Source organism: Ursus arctos, unplaced genomic scaffold (genome assembly GCF_023065955.2).
Source record: "Ursus arctos isolate Adak ecotype North America unplaced genomic scaffold, UrsArc2.0 scaffold_9, whole genome shotgun sequence".
Classification (NCBI taxonomy): Eukaryota; Metazoa; Chordata; class Mammalia; order Carnivora; family Ursidae; genus Ursus; species Ursus arctos.
The window spans coordinates 32,121,540-32,135,931 of record NW_026623111.1 but is presented as its reverse complement, the minus strand read 5'-3'; the positions used below and the strand labels follow the sequence as shown (position 1 = coordinate 32,135,931).

Sequence of the window (14,392 nt, the reverse complement as noted above, 5' to 3'; positions counted from 1 at the left end):
CGAGTCACTTCTGGTTTTTCCTGCAAAACAACTTGACTCATTTGGACTCTGTTCGAGCTGCTGTATTATTTATTTCTCATCTAACCACCTGCTAGTTACGCGTGAGTCTCTCATGTCTTAAAAGAATGAAGTAGCCAGGTGTAGGCTCGACGCGGTGCGGACTCCACGCTCACCCTCCCTTCTGCCTCCCCCAGGTCTCCTCCAGCCGTGGATGCCTTTGACATTATGACCGCAGAGGATTCCACCGCAGCCATGAGCAGCGACTCGGCCGCCGCGGCCTCGGCCAAGGTGCCGGAGGGCGTGGCCGGCGCGCCCAACGAGGCGGCGCTGCTGGCGCTGATGGAGCGCACGGGCTACAGCATGGTGCAGGAGAACGGGCAGCGCAAGTACGGCGGCCCGCCGCCCGGCTGGGAGGGTCCGCACCCGCAGCGCGGCTGCGAGGTCTTCGTGGGCAAGATCCCGCGCGACGTGTACGAGGATGAGCTGGTGCCTGTGTTCGAGGCGGTGGGCCGCATCTACGAGCTGCGCCTCATGATGGACTTCGACGGCAAGAACCGCGGCTACGCCTTCGTCATGTACTGCCACAAGAGCGAGGCCAAGCGCGCCGTGCGCGAGCTCAACAACTACGAGATCCGCCCGGGCCGCCTGCTCGGCGTGTGCTGCAGCGTGGACAACTGCCGCCTCTTCATCGGCGGCATCCCCAAGATGAAGAAGCGCGAGGAGATCCTGGAGGAGATCGCCAAGGTCACCGAGGGCGTGCTGGACGTGATCGTCTACGCCAGCGCGGCCGACAAGATGAAGAACCGCGGCTTCGCCTTCGTCGAGTACGAGAGCCACCGTGCCGCTGCCATGGCGCGCCGCAAGCTCATGCCCGGCCGCATCCAGCTGTGGGGCCACCAGATCGCCGTGGACTGGGCCGAGCCCGAGATCGACGTGGACGAGGACGTGATGGAGACTGTGAAGATCCTCTACGTGCGCAACCTCATGATCGAGACCACGGAGGACACCATCAAGAAGAGCTTTGGCCAGTTCAACCCGGGCTGCGTGGAGCGCGTCAAGAAGATCCGCGACTACGCCTTCGTGCACTTTGTCAGCCGCGAGGACGCCGTGCACGCCATGAACAACCTCAACGGCACCGAGCTGGAGGGCTCGTGCCTCGAGGTGACGCTGGCCAAGCCCGTGGACAAGGAGCAGTACTCCCGCTACCAGAAGGCGGCCAAGGGCGGCGGCGCGGCCGAGGCGGCGGTGCAGCAGCCCAGCTACGTGTACTCTTGTGACCCCTATACGCTCGCCTACTACGGCTACCCCTACAACGCGCTCATCGGGCCCAACAGAGACTACTTTGTGAAAGGTTAGTGGGGGCTGGTCTGCAGGGGAGGCCCCCGAGAGCCGCGCGGCCCGGGCAGCGTCAGGGGTGTTGGGGCTGTGATTTGCTGAGCTGGTAGATGGGCTCCTCCCCCCACTTCCCCACCCTCCTTTGGGGGTCGGTTCGGGGGTCTGTTCTTCACCGGCACTTTCGGGCGTTCGCTTCCATAGCATTGAGGGAAATACAGGTCGTTCCTGCACATGGGGTGAGCGGTGAAATCACGGGGGCATGCAAGCGTTTCCTGCATATTGTCTCTGCAGGGCCTACCCAGTTTGGGGCTAGTCTGCCAGTCTCTGGGTACTTAGGTTAAAGCCCCCTTGTGGAATTAAATCTTCAGGATGTTGGGGAGTAGGAAGCAGGATGTTGTTGGCATGGTGATGGTGGTGAACTTACTGGCTAGGGTGTCATGAAACCAGGCATTACACCGGGAAACCAATACGTAGGGTCTGCGTCCTGCTGTCATGAGATTAACTGGCCCTGTGACTTTCATCAGTCTCTTTAACCTCCTTCCGCCAGTTTTCTCACGCATAAAATGAGGAAGGTGCACCAGCAGATCCCCTTCCAGATGGAACTTTCTTACAGCCCTTGAAGGTGGTTCTTCATTGCAGTTGCACTCGCAGTCCTGGGAACTCACCATGCCAGTTCCTCTCTTGCGTTAAGCAGACGTACTCAGGGTAGGAACCTGGGCTGGAACAGAATGTTGGAAGCATCTTACCAGCTCACTGAAGAGCACCTACACACCACCTGCAACTTAGACTCAGGGCAAACACCTGAACACCAAGAAGCTTGAGTAAGATCTGCGTCTTGCACAGTCACTGTCGGATGCTCATCATGTTTTGTGTTGTTATTATAAGCAGGCAGCATAAGAGGCCGGGGTCGAGGTGCGGCTGGCAACAGAGCCCCAGGGCCCAGGGGCTCCTACCTCGGGGGATACTCAGCCGGCCGTGGTATATATAGCCGATATCATGAAGGGAAAGGAAAGCAGCAAGAAAAAGGATATGAACTTGTACCGAATTTGGAAATCTCTGCCGTCAATCCAGTTGCCATTAAACCTGGTACAGGTCAGTATAAACCAGAGATAGAATGCATCCATTCAGCCGAAACCCCAGCGCTCTCTCTGAAGCGACCCCAAGGTTTTCTCAGGCTCTTTCATTGACACTTGCCTTCCTCTTCTCACAGGCAGCCAGAGGTGAGGCAAAGACTATGGCCTCCTGAGTCCTCTTCTCTAGAGCTTAAGGGGATGGTCTAGCCCTGATCATGTTCAAGTCGAACTTCCCAGTAGTGGGTTTTTCAAGTGGGTGTCACCAGTTGTTAGGCTCTTTCTCCATCTGTGACCAAGTAGGCAGAGTTGGAGTGGTGGGGGAGAGGCAGAGGAAGACAACAGAAGACTGGGGGGGGGGTCTTCTGTATCTTCTGCCAGCTCAAACTATCTTCTCCCTCCTCGAGCAGTCAGCGGCCAGAGGGTATAGCTGAGCGCCGGTTCCGAGAGTTGGTGGAAAGGGTAGAAAATTCCCTTTCGGGAGCATGAAACACAAGTGTCCCTTGTCATGGTCTTAGAACAAACCAGAACACCTGGGAACAAGACAGCAATGAAAGTTTTTGCAGCTGCTCACTTCCTGGATTCTGATTTCGAGCACTTCTCTCTCTCCCTTTCGCTGGATCAGTAGATTGGGGGAAGGGACACTCAAGTAATTCAAGCCAGAAACCTTGAACTTTGCTTTCAACTCCAGGCCCCACAGACCAGTTTGCCAGTATTAATAGTGCCCATTGGTCACCTAACACGAGGCAGGTCTTTCTGATCCTAACTTGCGAGGAACTCCGTCAAGAGAGCGTCAGTGCACCAGCTCCCTATTAGCACACATCACACAGGCATCCAAACACAGGGAAAATCCATTCGTGGACAATCACAGCAGTCCTCCTCCAGCCCTCTTCCTGCTTCCAGGGAGGGTAGATTGACGAGCTCTTGGAGAGAATCCTCCCCTTGAAGCTCAGCTGCTCTGTTTTTCTTCTGGTTGAGGATTGTACACTCCTTCCCCTAGCTAAAAGATTCAAGGAATCTGGGTTTGGGGCATAGGTTTGCATTGCCACGTAGGGCTTAAAAAGCATTTTCCCAGTAGAGCTTCCTTTTGATAATCCAGTGAGATAGATAGATAGATATATAGATATATAGATATATATATAGATATATATATATATATATATAAAATCATTTATTATTTATTTATTTTGCTTTTTGCCTGTGAAAAAATGTTGCAAATTCTCAGTCAAGTGACTCCTTACATTGGATTTCTTTATAAATGCCGTTGACACTGTAAGCAGTGTTAAACTGATCGTGTATTTCTCTGTAATGCCATAAAACAGAGCCTGGATATGGGAGTTGTCACTTCTGCTTGTTAGAAAAGGGACTCCTGTTGGCAAGTTGCAGTAGTTTAAGATTTAACTAGACAAAAGAACTCTTAAACCATCTTTAAGTGTATAGTCGTGTCCTGGGGCCTGACATAGAAATTCCTGTGGGCTGACAGCCAAAACAGTCCAGAGTTACTCAGTACAACCCCAGTGTAGCTGAAACTCCTGATCACCTCAGGTCCCCATCCCCTTGGCCTCAATTTCTCATTCATCCAGAAAATTAGAACTTCTGGTGAAGTATCTGGCCACAAGACCGTATGATTGCAAAGGCAGGTGAAGGATTTGGTTAAGGTTTTAGGTCCATCTTCTGAAAGGCCATCCCATTGTTTAGCCTGCAGTCATTTGTCTCTTCACCTCGTATCAAGCCTGCTTGTATTAGAGTAAATACACCTACACTTGTAGAAAAAACACAGATGAAAGCCCACTGTGTATACACTTTATATTCTTGCTTACCTTCAACACGCGCACACATACCACAGACTCACAGACTCCTCCAAAACCAGGGCTAGAATTTTGTCCTTGTTACCTCTGTCATATGTTGGCATTCATTAACTGCTGTCTGTTTGAGCCCCTGGTTAAAACAGAATCCCTTGGACTTACTCACAGAAGCACATCTTTGAGCTGGCAGGACCCATCCTAAAACCAGCCACTCTGCTGCTTCTCTACTATGAGTGGACATTAGAAAATGAGGGAATTTGCCATTTTTTATTAAGTATTTTTCCTTGAATCAGTAATGCTGAAATCTGAAACACAGAGTGGGGAAGTCGTGCACAGACCTCTGAGTTCCCAGAAGGAAACCCTCACCAGCACCTGCTTCTTAAAACCTGAAAGCGAAAGGGTGACGGGTCTGGTAATGGGCCAGGTGAATGATGGGGGCCGGCCTGCTCACTCTCGCTCGCACCTGGTGGGCCTTGAGCCTCTGATCTCACTTCTCACCGTGAGCCTCCCCTCTCAGTCAGAAGGCCCTTTCCTGGGGTGCCTGGGTGGCTCAGTCAGTTAAGCATCTGCCTTCAGCTGGGGACATGATCCCAGAGTCCTGGGATCGAGCCCCACATCGGGCTCCTTGCTCAGCAGAGAGCCTGCTTCTCCCTCTCCCTCTGCTGCTCCCCTGCTTATGCACACTCTCTCTTTCTCTCTCTCTGTCAAATAAATAAAATCTTAAAAAAAAAAAAAAAGGCCCTTTCCTGTGCTGCAGGACATCAAGAGAGGATTCAAGATGAGATTTCTCCTTAGAAGCAGTAGGAAAAACGTTGGTGCAGACACCTAAACTCTAGACATCTTCCCGTAAGCATCTGTTGGGAGACTCCATCCGTACCCATGTGGTTCTTTTTGTAGGAGGAACAGGGAGCAGGACGTCCCTGCCAGCTCCCCTCTCTCCCTCCTGGGTAGAGCCTTGTTGCCCAGACTGAGGGAGCACTAGTTAGCAGGGGAGGCCCATGACCGCCATACTTGGCTTTGAAAAATAGCAGGAAAGCGACGGATCTTCCTCGAGGACTTTCAAGCGTGTACGTTTCCCTGTCCCTTCTCTTGCAGTGGCCATCCCTGCCATCGGGGCCCAGTATTCCATGTTTCAGGCAGCACCAGCCCCTAAAATGATCGAAGACGGCAAAATCCACACAATGGAGCACATGATCAGCCCCATCGCCGTGCAGCCAGACCCCGCCAGCGCCGCCGCTGCCGCCGCTGCAGCCGCCGCCGCCGCCGCCGCCGTCATTCCTGCCGTGTCCACGCCTCCACCTTTCCAGGTAGAGCCCTTGCTGGGGTCCTCGACATCTGTGGGGGGGGGGGGGGGCCTCCCTTTATCATGGATTCCTCCCTCCCGCTCAGCAGGAGAATTAGCTGTGTGCCTAGCTCTCTGATGAAGCATGGGATGGGGCGACAGAAAAAATGGGTCCTATAAATCATGCCAGGACAGACGAGTTTAAAATAATAATTGTACTACCCTAATGTCATCACCGTATTAAAGATGGGAAGTGATATGCAAAAATGACACATGTAATTCTTCACAGTGTCACGATATTGTACATACGATTTTTTTTTATGACGCTGGATAATTTTTAACTCACGTTCTTACTGTTAAGGGGCAGATTCCCAAAGTCCAGGCAGATAGCTCACATTTTCACATTCCAAATTGCAGCTCTAGGAAGTTTTTGTTTTTGTTTTTTTTAAAGCTCTCTCTGTCAGGGCACCTGGGTTTCTCAGTCGGTTAAGCTTCTGACTCTTGATTTTCGTCTCAGGGTCGTGAGATTGGGCCCCACATCAGGCTCTGTGCTCCGAGCAGCGCCTGCTTGAGATTCTCTGTCTCCCTCTGCTCCTCCCTACCCCGAGCACGTGCTCGCTCGCTCTCTCTGTCTCTGTCTCTCAAATAAATAAATCTTAAAAAAAATAATAAAGTCCTCTCTCTCCCCCCCACCTGTGCATGAGTATTTCAACATGTATATCCATATACAGGTCTGTAAGAGCGTGCGTGGAGAGAGAACTCTGTAGAGATACAGGTATATGAAACTTCACAAAATCTGCCCTTAATCTTCTCCTCCAAGTAGACCCAGCTGTTCCCATTCCTTTTCATCCGGTCCAATCTTACTGTTCCAGCCTCTTCTATAGTTTCTCTTCTGAATGGTGTCTTCAGTCTCGTGGCTTCTGTAGAATCTTTCCCATCCACCCTAGCCTTGGAAATCCTGTGTCCTGTGTTTCTCATCACCCACATTATAACTGGGCATATGATTGCTAATATGTTCCATCTCCCCAGCTCATGAAGTTCCTCTAGACTGAGAGTTACATCTTACATTTCCTTGTTATCTTCAGTGCATAGCACGTAGAGAATACCTGTAGATGATATGTCATTCATCCGAACAAAACAAAACAAAAAATCGTGTTAAAGCTACTTTTTGTGAGGCAGTGAATCTCAAAATCCTTTCCAGTCAACAAGTACAGATACTCAGGCTGGGGGTCCCTTCCCTAACTGGATAAGAATTATCCAGGGAGTATGTTTACAAAACAGATTCTTAGACTCAGACCCCAGAAGATTCCCATTGGGCAGAACTCGGGGGGCGCCTGGGTGGCACAGCGGTTAAGCGTCTGCCTTCGGCTCAGGGCGTGATCCCAGCATTATGGGATCGAGCCCCACATCAGGCTCCTCCGCTATGAGCCTGCTTCTTCCTCTCCCACTCCCCCTGCTTGTGTTCCCTCTCTCGCTGGCTGTCTCTATCTCTGTCAAATAAATAAATAAAATCTTTAGAAAAAAAAAAAAAGAACTCGGCTGAGGTTCTAGAATCCATGTTTTGTATTGGCTCCTCAGTAATGCTGAAATAGAGCCAGACTTGTGAGCCACCTCACGGCAGTGCTGTCGCTTTGGCCCTCTCTGTGCCCATTCTTGACTGTGCTATTCAGAGGGGGTTATGCCGGTTGAAGTGTATTCATCTGTGAGTGTGTCATCAAGTATTCCTTCTGTCTGGACTTCCTAAAGCCAGGACGAGGGATAGGTTGTAAATGACTCACACTATGAAATGGCAACTGAGCATAGCTACTACTGTGGACTGACTGTAAGTATCTACAGTAACCTCCAGACAACACTGAGTGGAATTTGGGTAATAATCTCAAATTTCTCTTTACTAAGAAACTCGTGAACTTTTGTCCTTGGTGCGTAGTGTCCCAAATTCCAGTTCTCGTATTCATTTCTCTAGACCACAGGCTCTTTTCAGTCTTTTGTCAGTCTCCCCTCAATGTTGCCACCAGGGTCTCTGTTCAGAGTCTTTGCTTATGAATTTGTTCAGTAGACAGTCATTATCAGTTGATCCTGATGGAGATTTTCCCCCCTCCTTCTCAACATATCCTGCAGAATGCCTGGAGCTACTTACTTTTGAACTCAGGAATGACTTCTTTGAGTGTGTGTGGCCTTGGTGCTTACCCGCCATCTTGGTACTCTGCATGCTTCCTCTGAGTTCTTTGACCTTGGGCTCTCTGAATGTTCGGCTCTCTGCCCCCACCCCTATATTGTCTGCCAAACTGCAGCAGAGGAAGGAGCATTTAAGCACTACTGATTGGTGAATAGAACGCTTTTCCGAGTGGAGCCACACTAGAAATCCATTCTCAGCATTACTTCCAGAACCTTCCTGTGGAAACCTTCAGTCATACTCCTCTGTCTTGCACGTACTCAGGGATGTTCCTGCTTAGCCATTTTATAGCCTCAATTTCATAAAGCCTTTATAAGTAATTTAAGAAAATGTTTACTGGCATAGACTTTTTAAAAAATTTATTTTTCAAAGTGTTCTCAGTCTTCACAAATCTATGGTATAAGTAGAGCAGGGATAGCCATTCCCCTTGATGAGGTCTTTTCCTTTCCTCCCTCCTCCCCCATCTCCCCATGCTCAACCCTTCCAAGCCCAGGTATTGAGCTGGACCATAGCGCATGGAAAGGTTTTTCTCGAATGCCCCCTTCCCTGCAGTTTCATCCCCTTGTGCATTTGTCGCTAAATAATATATGTCCACGCATTTGGAAAAGATTGTGTCTCGCTGTAAGCCACCGTTTCCCAGTTGTGAAGTTTCTCTCTGGCCAATGAGATATTCGTTGCTTTAGTGTTGGAGGAGACAAGATAATACAAGGCTAAAAGTGCAGGCTCCACAGTCACCCATTCCATTGCTTAAAAGCTGTGTCACCTTGTGCAAGTCAGTTAACACATCCAGACCTCTCTGTATAATCATAGTACAAGTGTCATTGGTGATTGTGATGATTCTGTAACATCATACAAATAAGGCACTTAGAATAGTGCCTAGCAGACCACAGTCCCTCAGTTGTTATTATCATTTAGTATAATTATTATTTTGGTTACAGTGGAAAAAATGGCTCTTAGATGGTGACTTTCCTTTGAATGTCATTTTGTGACTCTCATTTGCAAATTTTGTAAAGGAATGATAACTAATTCCCTTATGAAAATCCAGGAAGAAACCATTTTTAAAAATCGAATTCTCCATGTCCTATATCCTGAATTGTTTATTTTGAAGATGCGTGAAGACCTAGAGGCCACAGCGGCCTGTGCTGCAGGGCATTCTGAGGAACAGAAGGAGCACTAGGTATTCTGTTCAGCGTGTGTTTTATTTTACCACAAATCCCCTCTCCATAAAGCATCTCCCAGAACTGGCTCCAGAGCAAACCCTTTGGGAAATACTGAACCACAAGCTTCACTCTTTACACCTGTTTGCTCAGAAAACATAGCATGTTAGGCTTTCAAGTAGAGAAGAGCGAGTAGCAGGGACTGTGATGAGCTCGAGGTGGCGTCTGCAGTGAGCTTGCCTGTCCCTACTTCCTTCTCCTGTGGAAGCTCCTCCCTACCCTTCAAGACCCCGCTCAAATGTCTCTACTTTCAAGATGCTTTCTCCAGCTTCCCAAGTGAGTTGGTTCCTTTTCTAAGCCTCTACAACCATCTGTACTGTTGACCCTTGAACAACCCAAGGGTTGTGCCAACCCCCTATGCAGTTATAAATCCACATATAACTTTTGACTCCACCAAAACTTTACTAACAGCCTACTGTTGACCAGAAGGCTTACTGATAACATAAACAGTCAATGAAACATACTCTGTATGTTGTATGTATTACATATTGTATTCTTACAGTAATCTAAAGAAAAGAAAATGGTTAAGAAAATCATAAGGAAGAGAAAATACATACATAATACTGTGCTGAACTTAGTGGAAAGAATCCGCATGAAAGTGGACCCACTCAGATCAAACCTGTGTTGTTCAAGGGTCAACTGTATATATCGCGGGTGTCGTATCTTAGGCGGGAGATGGTCGAAATCACCCATCACACTTGCTGAAGTATATGGTCACAGGGTTTTTAGGTCACAGCTTAAAAAGCTGCCCCGACGGAGATCGATCCAGTGGGTTCCATAACATTGTCACAGTCTGTCTTCCTCTCCTATTTTTGAAGCACCATGTTCCTTCAGTTAAGGAAGAGTTGAGGCGACAGCTGGCATGTATTTGAGGGACAATTTTTTTAATTACAGTGAGATCAACTGAGCAAAGGGTAGATTCTCAACTCCCTTTCCTAGAATGCTCTGGGGATATACCGCTGGAAAGGAATGACAAGGTAGAAGATCCCAGAGTGTTTAAACTCCCTTAGCTTGGCAGGTCTGGCGCTTTGACCAGCTGAACTCCAAGGAGCCTTGAGGACGCCACTCCGGCTTCCCTTAATGGCCCTTACCGCCTTCCCTTACAACAGTGACTGATTGTACCCGTCCGCCTCCCCGCCCCGAGAACGAAAACCTTGGCTTTCACCTCTTCCTGCCCCCACCTCGGCCCCCCAGGAACGGGAAGATGAGTGGGGTTGACTGCGCGGGAGAGGCCCGCGGGCGCGCTCAGTAAGGAGCCTTCTGTCTCCCCGCAGGGCCGCCCGATGACTCCGGTGTACACGGTGGCTCCGAACGTTCAGAGAATTCCCACTGCCGGCATCTACGGGGCCAGTTACGTGCCGTTCGCCGCTCCGGCCACCGCCACGCTCGCCACACTACAGAAGAACGCGGCCGCCGTGTACGGAGGCTACGCGGGCTACATACCTCAGGCCTTCCCCGCCGCTGCTATCCAGGTGCCCATCCACGACGTCTACCAGACGTACTGACGCTGGCCACCGGGGTGGCCGCCGACCACGAACTGCCCCCGAGGGAACACTTGACTATTTATGAAGAAAGAACGTGCGGGATTCGCACACTCGTGCGACCTGAAAGTGAAGAATGTTATCCAGTATCATCCTGAAAGATTTTATATTCATGAAGTTTTCACTCGTTTTTTTTTTGTGGTTTTTTTTTTTTAAAGACTGTTTTCAACTTAGCAGCCTGTGTTCATACATTTCTAAGAGACTTGCAATGGTTCCTGCCTTAATACCATCTCTCAAAAATTTGTACTCCATAGTATATTTGTATAGAGGTTTTTGTTTTTGTATTTTTAAGGATATATTTTCAGTATGAAGGTTATTTTCTTAACTTCTGCACTCCAGAGATTTCTATTTTGTAGTACCTTCGATAATATATCAACTATATATTGAAAAGCACACTTGAGCAGCTAGGGAACTATTTTGAAAAATATATTCAATATTTAAAGATACAAAACCATAGTGCTTTAAAATACTACATAAAATGTTATTTTAAAAGTTATACTGGAAAGTGCAATTTTAGAGTGAGTAAAATCTCTATTTCAGTTGGCATTAAGGGTTGATGGTGTTACCATGTGTTATCTATGACGGTTCTTTTTTTTTTTTTTTTTTAAAGGAAGGAAACACTCGATCTCTCCTTAAGCCCACGTTGAAAAGACTTGTCACACTTCTAAGTCCAAACACTGAAAAGCTCTCACCTGCCACCATTACCCTGTTTCCCTGTTTCTTCTCCATGTATCTTGCCCTCCCCATCCCCCTACTCATTCCTTCCCTCCTAGCCCCAGCCCCACCCCTGAGTTTGGCAAGTCTAGGGCAAATGAATTACTCTGATAGAACATTGGTGGCTTTTATACTTCTTCCTGGGTTTTTGTGGGGGTTTTTTGTGTTGTGGGGTTTTTTTGGTCTTGGTTGGGGAAGTATTTTCAATAGCTGAATATGCATAAGCACAAATTTTAATAGTTTCCATAAGATATCTTTGCATAGCTATTTAATGTCTTATATAAAACCTTAGTTCCTTTTCTAATGCTTTTATTTTATTCAGTTTTGAAGTATGAGTTTGTAGAGACAGTGAATGTTTTTGTTGACAAGACCCTCAGAGACTCTTGTCGTAGAAAGTTATGCTTCTATCTTCCTTATGTTTCAATGCAAAATATCTGTGGTTGTCAGGGGTGTTGGAAATACTATGTTTATTGAGCAGGGCTTTTCTCCATTGCTGTGCACGTGGTGGGGGTGAGCTGACGGGGCGTGCACATCCAGGAGGAGGAGGAGAGACCTGTAGAAGTTAAAAGATAGCTTGTAAATAGGTTTTTAGTTGTTTTCTGTGGCGTAAGTTCATGGTATATAGTTTAATGCAGAGTGAAACCATTTTATTTCAATGTTATTAAAAAGTTTTGTTTATTATTAGGAAGTAAATGTATTGTTGCAGTGTTGTGCCTGTCTCAAGGCTTTTGTTTAGCAGAGTGAATGTAAAATACAGTAAAATGTTAAGATTGTCATCTGCTTTATGAAATACATCAACATGGAACTTTTTTTTTAAAGGCTCCATCAAGGACTTGAGGTGTGCAATAGGTAGCAAGGACACAGTTGTGTGTTTATGTCACATTAGAGATCTAGAAAATCTTTCCACTCACTGAATTTTTGCTAATGGCTGAATTCTTATTTATGGATTAATGATAGGATCACGCCTTTAGCAAATACTTTAGTTTTGTTTTAAATTTTAAATTAAGAGAGTCCCAAATGCCTTTTCCCTCCCCCTCATCTTAGGGTGGGATGAATTTTTTATATATAAGCAATATTTATTTAACTATTCTATAAAATTATTGAGTGCCTACAAAGGCCTTTAAACATGTCTAATGTTTCTTTCCATCGTTCTTAAATGACATAAAATAATCGTGCAATGTTCCTGATGATGTACCCAGCAAGCTGCCTCCAGACTTGAATCTGGTGGAATGAGTAATCCAACAAAATGCAGTTTGGATCAGATCCTCGTCCCTTGACTTTGTGTGAAAGGACTCCTTCCAGTGAAGGGGTGTCGCAGAGGTTAACCGGATAAGACTCTGACCCAGCGGTCTTACTGTATTTTACATATGCCTGTAAATTATTTGCAAAAAAAAAAAAAAAAAAAAGTAATGAAAAGAAAAAGATAGATGTGTTAACATGGCAACTACCAGACTACCTTAAAAACAGATGTTGCTGAGCCTCTTCTCTATAGTCTGTCTCTTTCTGTTTCAAAACCATTTCACATACACTACTGAGATAAGTTTATAACTTGAAATGTGAACTTTTTTTTTTTTAGGGTTAAGAACAAACTATATAAATGTTAAAAAAAAAAAAGCTTTAGTGTTCTCTGTTTTCAAACATGCTAGAAGTTTAGTTATCTTTAGTTGCTTTGTATTTGAAAAGCTTTTAAATTTATTTAGGTCTTCATTTACAATACATTCTTAGGATGTATGTAGTAAATAAAGCTTTCTGTAAAGCAGTTTCCAGACCTTATTTTAAATTGTGTTTTCTTTATACTGATTTTTTTTCCTAACAAAATAAGAGAAACCCTTACAATGTGGAAGGAAGCAACTTGTTCAGTATTTTCAGCCAGAAAAACCAGCAAGTTACTGTCATATTTTGGCTTGGAATTACATTGAAGATGGGTTATATAGTAAAAACTGTGAATTATCAGTATCATCAGACTCGAGGTTAGGTGGTTGAAAGTTAAGCGCCCAAATTCTGCTCAACATCCGGACTGGAGTGGAATGTGGCTAAGCCTGTCTCTGCTGTCAGTACTGAAGTCTGTGATCCCAAGAGCGCCACACTCAGACCTCTAAATGGAGGCAGTTGATGTGACATTTTGTTTGGTGATCTCGGGAAAGTGCTGGGTGACCTGAAGGTCCATCATTGCATTCAGAAACCAAAGCCTTGTGTTCCTCGTTTTCACAGTGCACAGCAAGGTTAGCAGGACACTTCCTTCCCTCTTCTCTAGAGAGCATCACTACCTTCAGACAATGTCCATTAGCTAAGCCAATCAGGTGACTGAAGGGCAGGTGATGGGTAGTCACTGGAATTAATTCTAAAAAACTTGCCCCACATGGCTTTACCATTGACAAAAAATTTTACCTTTTAGTCTTGAGCAGTCTGGGTTACGGCCTTCCTTCTCACATTTCTTGGAATAGTAACTTCTTCCTCTTAAAAAGATAAAGCCCTTTTTTAGAGGCAGGAGGGGCCAGCAAACTTCCCAAGATGACAGATCATTAGGCAATATTTTCAAGGGCAACAAGATCTGCTGATTTCTTTTTGTTCTAGGAGGAGAGTACAGATGCCCTTCAAATTGCAGAATCACAGAGTTTGAAGTCTCATTAGAAAAAGAATAATCCCACAAAATGTGCATCACTCCTCTACGAGGTACTGGGGTTGGTTCTGTGTGCTGTAGCAACCACAGCTTGAATAAACCCACAACACCTCGTCCGAATAGAGCTTACATTCCGGGGGGAGAACATGGATTGAGCAGATAAACAGCATAGTGGGTAGGGACAAATGCTATGATGACGTCACTCATTAGGCTCTTTGGCTTCCCTAATTGCATGAGGACCTCACAATAACTCAGTGAAGTAAGCAGTGTGACTGGCCAAGGTCACACAGCTGGTAAGGACCTGGACTGAAATCTGTTCTCAGATTCCGAGTCCCAGATTCTTGCGAACAGTACACTGATCCTGGAAGTGGACAAAACCAGTCATGCTACCAACCTGCCTCAGAGCCCAGAGAAAGAAAAGAAAAGCTTCCTCTACCAGTGCACTTTTCCATTGGGTTCTAGTATGTGTCCATATGCAGCCTCTTTCCTTGGATGAGAACTTGGATGAGAACTGAAGGCCGAATGGCTGAAAATGCCTCTTCTCGGCCTGCAGGACCTCGCAGCTCTAAGTAGAGCCGCTCACAATGTCCACGCTGGGAGTTTTCAGGAGTTCTATCTACAAGGCTGTGCCAAAC

General features: G+C 46.7%; 1 protein-coding gene across 3 annotated transcripts in view; it reads left to right on the top strand.

Annotated features, from left to right (window-relative positions):
* Positions 1-12,910, top strand: part of RBM47 (RNA binding motif protein 47) — a 147,374-nt gene extending 134,464 nt beyond the window's left edge. For 2 of the 3 annotated variants that reach the window (XM_048212046.2, XM_026508779.4), the window contains 4 exons: positions 195-1,351; positions 2,221-2,427; positions 5,306-5,517; positions 10,157-12,910. In XM_048212046.2, the coding sequence (XP_048068003.1) occupies positions 226-1,351; positions 2,221-2,427; positions 5,306-5,517; positions 10,157-10,387 (1,776 nt within the window). In that variant the 5' untranslated portion in view covers positions 195-225 and the 3' untranslated portion in view covers positions 10,388-12,910. The remainder of the gene's footprint in view (positions 1-194; positions 1,352-2,220; positions 2,428-5,305; positions 5,518-10,156) is intronic. The other variant, XM_026508780.4, reaches the window with a different exon arrangement.
* The last annotated feature ends 1,482 nt before the right edge of the window (positions 12,911-14,392 follow it).